This window comes from Diuraphis noxia, unplaced genomic scaffold (assembly GCF_037042655.1).
Source record: "Diuraphis noxia isolate RWA-SAM2 unplaced genomic scaffold, SU_Dnox_SAM2 contig0001, whole genome shotgun sequence".
In the NCBI taxonomy this organism is placed as follows: domain Eukaryota; kingdom Metazoa; phylum Arthropoda; class Insecta; order Hemiptera; family Aphididae; genus Diuraphis; species Diuraphis noxia.
Genome location: NW_028301711.1, coordinates 99,761,180 through 99,770,711, shown reverse-complemented (window position 1 = coordinate 99,770,711; position 9,532 = coordinate 99,761,180). Strand labels below are relative to the sequence as shown.

At 27.0% G+C, this 9,532-nt stretch overlaps 2 protein-coding genes and 1 pseudogene across 2 annotated transcripts; all 3 read left to right on the top strand.

Moving 5' to 3' along the window:
* The first annotated feature begins 3,004 nt into the window (after positions 1–3,004).
* Positions 3,005–8,862, top strand: LOC149062767 (uncharacterized; annotated as a pseudogene).
* LOC149062769 (zinc finger MYM-type protein 1-like) lies at positions 5,461–6,697 on the top strand. Its single transcript, XM_089217446.1, has 4 exons — positions 5,461–5,713; positions 5,776–5,971; positions 6,075–6,399; positions 6,460–6,697. The coding sequence occupies exons 1-4, from the start codon at positions 5,461–5,463 to the stop codon at positions 6,658–6,660; spliced, it is 975 nt and encodes a 324-aa protein (XP_089073572.1). The 3' UTR covers positions 6,661–6,697.
* Positions 6,932–7,860, top strand: LOC149062768 (zinc finger MYM-type protein 1-like). Its single transcript, XM_089217447.1, has 3 exons — positions 6,932–7,010; positions 7,088–7,356; positions 7,455–7,860. The coding sequence occupies exons 1-3, from the start codon at positions 6,965–6,967 to the stop codon at positions 7,830–7,832; spliced, it is 693 nt and encodes a 230-aa protein (XP_089073573.1). The 5' UTR covers positions 6,932–6,964; the 3' UTR covers positions 7,833–7,860.
* Positions 8,863–9,532: the final 670 nt, after the last annotated feature.

The following is a 9,532-nucleotide window of genomic DNA, read 5'->3' as shown; positions in this document are numbered from 1 at the left end:
AAATGGTCATTAATGCTTCTATCATCTAATAGACCTATCTAAAAATAGTTTTCTCATGCAACAAGAAAAATACAACAAATCTGTGAATGCGAATATAAAGCCATTTATTTTTTTTAATTTGTAAATGGGATCATAAGTATTATAGTATTAATATTTTTTTCCTACGAGGAATTCATATTTATAGTAAAATACATAAATATGTCTACCAAGGTTTAAATTTAACTATATTGTGTTATGAACAATAAATTGTAAATATATAGTTATAGAGATATTATTTGATTTAGTTTTTGTTTAATGAAAATTGCCATTTTATCATATTAGTATTTTTCTCCATTCCAACAGAAGAAATAAATGCTATGTTGACTTGTCTTGCAACTCATAACTTAACTCTCTTAAGTCGCTAAAGCAAACGTTTATTACATTTAAAAAAATAATAATTTTTTTACTCAATATAGAAAATTGTCTACAGTTCTTGTTAAAATATATGTGATATCAATATTATCACAATTTATCAACACTTAATAGTGCTATTGAAAATTTTAATGCAAATTAATTTGACATACACTTTTAGTACCTATTTCATATAAAATTATATAATATCATCATCATCAAATATTTTAATGCATTTTTATCTAAATACAAATTGTATAGAACCTGCATATTTTATATATATATATATTTTATATGAAGTATTATATAAAATTAATGATTCAACTTAATTATTAAAAATTGTCCACTTTACTGCATAATATAGGTAACTACTTGTATGTATGCAATTAGTGTTTGTAACAAATTCAAAATTTGTGACAATGTTTATTTATGACTTATGTTCATGATCATTATTTACCACACAACATGGAACTTACAAAATGTAACGCCATAACAGCGGTTTCACTTAAACACACATATGAAAACACTAAGAACTTACAGAACGCAATGTCTTGCCAGTGGTTCTTTTAGTGTACTTGTCAATTTTGAACTATAGGATCAAAAACTTACCATCAAATCATAAATCACAAAAAAATACATAAAAAAATGTTCTGTTGTATCTCATTGTATTATTGTTTAAATAAATACTTAGTTTTAGTATCGACTCATATATTTAAATACAATAGTAGACACCTACACCATACTTTAAAGTGAACATTCAACACAAATTAAATAAAAATTAATATTTTGGGTTGCAAATGATTTGTATAAAAAATTATTTATTTAATATTAAGTAGATACATGATGATAATATGACATATTAATGATTCAAACTGATTCTAAGTGTATGACAAATAATTTTAAATTATCTAAATAATGTTATTTATGAAACACTTAATACACATTTTAAGCTTCAGTATGACATATAGGTTTAACAGATCATTTGGTTCACATATTTTCATTATAAAGTTTTATTAATTTTACTTGTAATCATTATAATGGTTTCTCTATAACTAACTACTTTTATGCAGGCATTAAAATAAACTAGCCCGTTTTAAATTTATTCATGTGTTACCATAAACATCCCTTGGTAGGTAATAAATTGAACAGTTATTTTTTATATTAATTTAAAAATCTTGATTTTTTTTTTTCATTAATGCCATAATTTTTATTCCTGTTATAGAGGTGCTTAAAATTGGCATACATTTTTAAATGTATTCATAAAGTAAAATAATCTTTTTAAATTATATACATAATATTTTACATTGCTCATGAATAGGATGTGAATAAAAGGTACCGATACACAAATCACTAACAGGGTATACATAAATTTCGACAAAGTTATAGAAATTATTTATTTTCTATTGAAATTAAGTATTCTTATAAATAATTTTGAATGATATAATAATGAACAATCGACAAATTTTATTAGAATTCCTTGGCCAATGTTTAGTTTCAGCTTTTAAATGTGTTAAATTTATCTATATTATTTATAATATTTATAATGTAAATTTTGTTATGAATAAACAATAATAAACATTAACAATAAATACAAATGTAATAGTAGTTATAAAAAAATAACATTACAATAGTTATTTTAAGTTAAAATAAACATTGGACAATCCTGGAGCTGCAAATAAGCACTTTAAATATAAGGATGAATGGTCCTTGTTAAATTAAGATATAAGGAATATGATGAATGACGGATTGGCAGAGGAGAATGAAGAGTGCATTGGCTGTACAGTGTATATGGTCGAGTAATAAACCTATTAATATACACGTGTTTGTTAATTTCATATCACTAAATCTGTATTCTGCCTATAATTATGAGTATAAAATTATTATTATTATTATTATTAGGACAATATTAGAGTTGATGTTTTTCATCTATATAAATTAAAAGGTATTGAAAAATATTTTGTAAATATAATTGGGTCAACAAATTTAACATTATATTTTGGAAAAGAGAAAAGATAAGTTCAAGTTGTTAATAATAATTTTCCAATACCTCATGATGGAATTTTAGTTAAATAATTTTTAGAAGATAATAAAATAGCAATAGATTACGCAAAGAGTGATATAACGTCAACAATGACTGGAGACAATTTTATATTATTAGATCAGATCATTCAACATAAAGACAATTCGATCATGGCAGTAATACCACCGAGATTTTAAATGACAATTCCAATAATAATCACGGACAATCAAGTAAATAAAATGATACGTTAATTATTTATTCACAAGTGTTGCAAAATCTTGTTCATTATAGGCTGGGTAGTATCTTAGATAGGTACTAGTAGAAAACACTGTTTTTTAATTGGACATGTTTATAAGTAGGTTCTCCCGGACGATTTGAAAATCCCTGTTAAGTTTGATGAGGATAATATTCAAAATATTAAATATTGAAATACACACAGTAAATGACAGATTTATTTTTTCTTTAAAATTTCATCGGTGCCTTATAGAAAATTTCAACATTTATTACATATTACTGATTTACATTTCAATTAATGAACATGGTCAATTTCTCCATATGACTAAAAATTCTATGTATTTGTTAATGCACAAAATAATGACCAAATATTTTATTTGGCCAGATTTAAGTCACTGTAAAGTAGTGGCGACAATATTTGCTTGTGGATTTAATGAAATTATACATAACATTGTGACACAGACCCCACATGTGTGACAGAATTACTAAAAAATGATGTAACTAAACCACCTCAATGTGATACTTATATCTCTGAATTCAAAACAGAAATGTGATATCCCTCATTTTTCAAAAATCGTTGGTTTTTTGTATGTGATAACCCCCCCCCCCCCTACAATTACTATAATTTGTAATAAACAATCATTAACTCAAAAAATTATAAGTTCAGGAAAGTTATACTTGAAGTCTGGGTGTATTGCTTACACCCCGAAAGATGTACTACAAACTGAACAAATATTAAATCAAACATCTCTCTCAGTTCCGGTAAACTTATCTCTTATGAATGATTCATACTGTAATGTTTTCAAATTTTCAAATCAGCCCTATCCCAAACCTATTCACTTCGATGAAGTAAAAAATATTAAATTTAATAAAGAAGCGTTCAATTAAATAAATATCCAATTAGACCAACAAGATATGTTATTAAATTCACTTACTGTAGATAAAACATATGAATTTATGTATATATGTTACGGTCCAGGTGGATAAATCATTCATTGTAATACAATGCCCGGACATTGTAAACAATGTCTAAGATATTTGGGCAAAGTAAATAATGCATATTCAATTCCCATATAGACTAGTCATTGTAATACAATGTCTAGTCATTGTATACAATGCTAAAACTGGTGTGGGCAATGTGAATATTAGTTATTTTAAAGTATTATCTAAGTAATTTATCTTAAGCCGGGATCCCACGACTCGTGTATTTGACGAATATCCACGAATACTCAAATAATCGGCAAGTTATACGAATAGCCAAGTAGACCATTCCCACAACTCGTACATTTAACGAATATCCACGAATACTAGAATAATAAGATATAATATTATAATAATATAATAAGATCTATTTTGGTAATTAAATTCTCTTTGACTCGTGTCACATTTACATAGGCGGACATCGGGGGGGGGCTTAGGGGGGCTTAGCCCCCCTAAATATTTTAATAGCCCCCTCAAAATCGAAATTTAATTATTAATGTTATTCGTTGATTTAATTATTATGTTTTCGTTTTATTTGAAAATCGTAAAATAATATTTAACCAACAAATGACGCTAATATAATATCATTAAAAATCTTAGAATATATAGCCATCAAACAATCAAATCCACCGCCACCAACAACTGACCGAATTCATTTAATTTACGAACACGCGGTCACGCGGATATCCCATAGACGACGCGTTATCACGTCTTATCGGTATGCTAGGCGGCGGTTAGGTTACTCATGATAGAAACGGTCTCTCACGTGCCGCGCTGACATTCTGATAATAATAATTATTATTATTAATTAGTGTATAATCACAGATATATAAAAATTTTTATATATCTGTGTGTATAAAAATTGTTTAGGTTTCAACGTTTTTGTGGTTATGACAATTGAGTATTGACGCCATTGACGGTTAATATTGTTGAATACGAGTATACAACTATAATAATACTATAATAGTTTAATTGGTAGTTCGGTTGACTCGGTTGAGTGTTGTGACGTAGACGTTAAGTGTTTTGATTTTTGAACATGGCAAATTTGTTTAGTATTTTTAATGTGAAAAAAGATCTTAAAAAGAAAGAAAAAATAAAAAATGTTAACAACATTGAAACAAACCTCGTTTACAATGACGACTTGGATGATTTACAATTAGAAGAAGTTAATAACGAAACTGGTGATCTAAGAAACACGTTAAATGGACCAGTTGACCATGACGAATTAGATGACTTAGAGTTAGAAAAAGTTAATAACGGAACTAGTGATTTAGGAAACTTGTTAAGTGGACCAGTGCGTCCAATTTTGAAGGTAAGTGCTGCTATTTGTTTCCTACCTATGAAACTATGAAACATGAAACAATAAAATTTGAATTTGAATTTAAAAATAATATATGCTTTTGTCAACATGCTTGATATTTTGTGTTATATATATTATTATTTATTTATATTATGTTTGATATTTTATTATTAATAATTTTATTGTTATGATAATAACATGATATTTCATTATTTTAGTCATATCCTATGACTAGATTTGGAACACAAAATCGAAGCTTTAATGCTTCATATTATATTCAGCATGAATGGTTAGAATATAGTATTTCTAAAGATGCAGTTTATTGCTTTGCTTGCCGTAACTATAGCAGTGGTGCTAATGATAATTGCATAGATAGTTTTACTAAGGCTGGTTTTAAAAACTGGAAGAAGGCAAGTTGTTTTTAAAATGTTATGTGCCTAACTATTATAGTATTATTTTAATATATATTTATATAAAATATTGTAAATTGTTTGCTTCATTGCTTCTACTATAGCTAAGTGGTTCAAGGGGTGCTATGAGAAATAAATTAAGTAAGCTTTTTGCTCATTCTGAAACCAAACATCACCTCACTTGCATGGCTAAATGGACTTCACATAAAAAAACTGAAATTACTGGAAGTGTTCTGACTCAAATATCTTCACAGCACAGTATGCTTGTAGCAATGAATAGGAATTATATGAAAATGTTGATTGATATATCATTATTGCTAAGTCGCCAAGGAATTAGTTTTCGGGGTCACGATGAAACAGCTAATTCTTTAAACCAAGGTGCCTACTGCCTAATACAATATGCTTAAACTGTATAAAATTAAAAACTTAATAAATTTTAGGAAATTTTAAAGAAATATGTGATGTGATGGCAAAACATAATCCTGACTTTGCTGCAAAATATTGTGAAAAAACTAATTATTCAAGCCATAGAATTCAGAATGAAATTATTGCGATTTGTTCAAAACATGTTAAAGATACAATTGTTCAAGAAATTAAGAATGCTGGTTCATTTAGTATAATGTGCGACGAAGCAAGGTACATTTTAATTTATAATTAAGCTATTTATTTATTTTTTGTATTATTAACAATTTTTTCTTACATTATTATATATTTTTTCTTTCTGTTTATAATTTTTCAGATGTTTTAAACAAGAACAGATGTCATTATGTGTTAGATACTGTAAAGGGTTTAATGTTATTGAAAGGTTTTTGGGATTTATTGACTGCTCTAATAAACAAAATGCTGAAACATTAACACAACACATTATTGAATATTTAAAAATCTGTGGTATAAATCCACAAACACCAATTGTAGCTCAATCATTTGATGGTGCAAGTGTTATGTCAGGGAGATTCAATGGGGTACAAGCAAAAGTGAAAGAAAATTATCCGTATGCTATTTATACTCACTGCATGGCCCACAGAGTAAACCTAGTGGTTTTGGATATGTGTAAACTTGTTAAGGTATAATTTATGATTTAAATTTAACGGTTCTCTTCTAAATATTTATTTATTTATCTATAGGAAACAAGAAGTGTTTTTAATACTTTAGAAGCACTGTATGTGCATTTTTCAAAACCGAGCATAAATAAAAAGTACAATGATATACAAACAAGTTTGGGAATACAAAAATTAGCAATCTCTAAGTTGAGTGATACACGTTGGAATTGTCGGTACCGAAACTGCGAAGCTATAAAAAAAAATTTTAAAGCAATAGTGCATTAGAAGAAGAAATTGAAGATGAAAGTGATAGAGATGTGAATGAGGCCATAGGTATTTTTTGAATTTTAAATTGCTAATTATTTCTATGTAGCTGATTTTGTTAAAATTGATTTTTCTTAGGAATACTTTCAAGTATTAGAAAAGAAACGTTTGCTGTTCAATTGTTCATATTGCAAAAAGTGTTGTCTATAATTAACATTTTAACAATTAAACTACAAGAGAAGACAGCAACTCTTGGAAAAGCAAGCAATCTTATCAAAGGTAACCTACATCTGTAGGGTTTTCTGAACTTTGGAGTGAGATATCAATGTTTTTGAATGAACATAACATATTGATTGAAATTCCATCTCTAGGTAAATATCAAATATTTTATATAGGTACAGGTATTAAAATAAATTAATGTTTCAATATTATGCTTACTGTCATATAGGATCAAAAAGAAAAAGAATGGGGCCAAAAACTTTAAAAAATTATATTGTCAATACATCTACTAGTGACCAATATATATCTAATGAAAAAACAAAACAGTCTACTGCAGAAGATTATTTCAGGACTAATTTTTTTTATTCTGTCTTGGATGTAGTTATTACAAATTTTAAAAAACGATTTTCACCAGAAAGTCTAATGATGGCTTCATCTATTGATAATTTTTTCGAGTTGAACTTTAATGATAGTCTTCATTTCATTAGCCATTATCATGTAAATATCTAAAATGATATTAAAATATTGCTTCATAAATAACAGTATTGATAATTTCATATATAATTATTAGTATATTATTTTATATTTATGTTTAGTCTTTAGTGGATGTGTCCAAAGAATGTCTTAATTCAGAAATGACAGTGGCCAAAAATGTTGTACTTCAAAATATTGGTTATGATGTGAATTTTAATATTGATGATGTTTTAAGAGTTTTGTCAGAAAACAAAACCATATTCCCTAATTTGCAAAAACTATTTATAATAGCATTAACAATACCAATTAGTTCAGCTACTTGCGAAAGAAGTTTCAGTGCAATGAGGAAAATAAAAACATGGTTAAGAACATCGATGCTTCAGGATAGATTCAGCGATCTTTCTATACTATATATTGAAAAAGACATGTCTAAAAATATAAATAGCAATGATATTTTGAATATTTTTGCCGATAAAAATAGATATTTGTTATTAAAATAAAATATTAATTATTTTTAAATTTACCTTATTTAGTGTTTTTTTTTTTTTTTAATACAAATTAAAAATATCAATATTTGTATTAGTTATATGTTTATAGCATGTGGGGGTGCGGGGGCGAAGCCCCTGCGGTCCACTTTACATTGGATTATTATAGCCCCCCTAAAAATTGAACCAAATGTCCGCCTATGCACATTTACCGACAATCCGCGGGAAGGTGGCGAATGACGAATAACGAATAGCGAATAACGAATATTCGTACAAGTACTCCATTCCCACTACTTGGCGAGTATCCACAAATACCGAATATTCGTCAAATGCACGAGTCGTGGGACCGCACCGTTTAATGCTGTGTTATAATTGTGTAGTATATTTTATGTGTGTAGTTTTTAAAATGGAAAATACATTTATTAATCGTTTAAATAATATTTTAGATTTTAAAAAACCTAACAGTACGTATTTAAGTAAAATTAAATATGATGAACTTATATTACATTTGAAAGAATTAAAATCAAAAAAAACGAAAATTCCAAATGATTATAAATTGATTAAGAAGTATGATACAATGAAAGTCTGTAATGTGGAAAGACTTGTTGTCCCAATAAATGAAGGTAACCAAATTAAATATTACGTACATAACGAAGAACTTTTTAATATTCTCCATTTTGTTTACTAATCAAATTTCTTAAAACATATTAAATAAAATTATTATATAATGTTCATTATAATATTTATCAATATAATTGTTCACTTGGCACCTGTAGTACTGGCCGTTGTTTACAATGCCTGGTTTATGTGAATAATTATCTACTTGGCTTGAATAACTTGGACATTGTAAACTTTTTCCGGTCAGTGTTTACAATGACCATTTATCCACCTGGACCGTAACATATACACAAACAAATATTTGGTTGTCATAATAATAGTATTTTAAATATATTTTATAGCAAAATTTTATTTAAATAAGAAAGCAAAAAAATCAGCTGTAGGAAACATTAATTTAATTTATAATCATATAAGTTCTAAAAAATAATTTATTAAAGGTTTGGCTGCATACGAATTGCGTCCCAAAATACGAAAATATAGGTACATCGCGATATCCGAGTTGCGTCCGTAGTTTTTGCACAACACATCATTGGTGTTTCCGTTTTGACGGAAAACATAAGGAAATTAAAATCTATGCACGTTCTATTACCTCAAGGAAAAATATAACACTAACACTTGCAAAAAATTTCAAATAAAATTTGACCTTTAACTAATGCAACCAATCAAACATAATTTGACATTAAATCCTAAACACAAAATCCAAAGTATAATATAATATGATCATACAATATGTTCCAAATATCAAATATCATCAAATCAATTTGAATACTATAAAAGAATTGAATACTTAGGTACTGATTATAAAGTAGGGTATTACTTATTCGGTTTGAAAATGAAATGTGTTTATTTGAAATAACAGAAATAATAATAATTAATAATATTCAAACAATCATTGTGTGCAAAAACAAAATAAATTAAATGGGTTTAATTCTCATTTTTGCTTCTCATTGAAGCATATGAAGTAGATAAGAATGAACATGCTGTTTTTAATCCAGTATTCATTCAATTAAATCACTTCAATGGACCACCAATAAATTTAATTAATACTCCCACGGGCATTAAACTATTCAGAATAAAAGAATATTTTGTTTAATTCT

Excerpts from the sequence above, each read along its gene's own strand:
- LOC149062769 (XM_089217446.1), top strand. The coding sequence starts at position 5,461 with ATGAGAAATAAATTAAGTAAGCTTTTTGCTCATTCTGAAACCAAACAT. Across the intron at positions 5,714-5,775 it reads AGCTAATTCTTTAAACCAAG|GAAATTTTAAAGAAATATGT; the intron begins GTGCCTACTGCC and ends AATAAATTTTAG. Across the intron at positions 6,400-6,459 it reads ATATGTGTAAACTTGTTAAG|GAAACAAGAAGTGTTTTTAA; the intron begins GTATAATTTATG and ends ATTTATCTATAG.
- LOC149062768 (XM_089217447.1), top strand. The coding sequence starts at position 6,965 with ATGTTTTTGAATGAACATAACATATTGATTGAAATTCCATCTCTAG. Across the intron at positions 7,011-7,087 it reads GATTGAAATTCCATCTCTAG|GATCAAAAAGAAAAAGAATG; the intron begins GTAAATATCAAA and ends ACTGTCATATAG. Across the intron at positions 7,357-7,454 it reads ATTTCATTAGCCATTATCAT|TCTTTAGTGGATGTGTCCAA; the intron begins GTAAATATCTAA and ends ATTTATGTTTAG.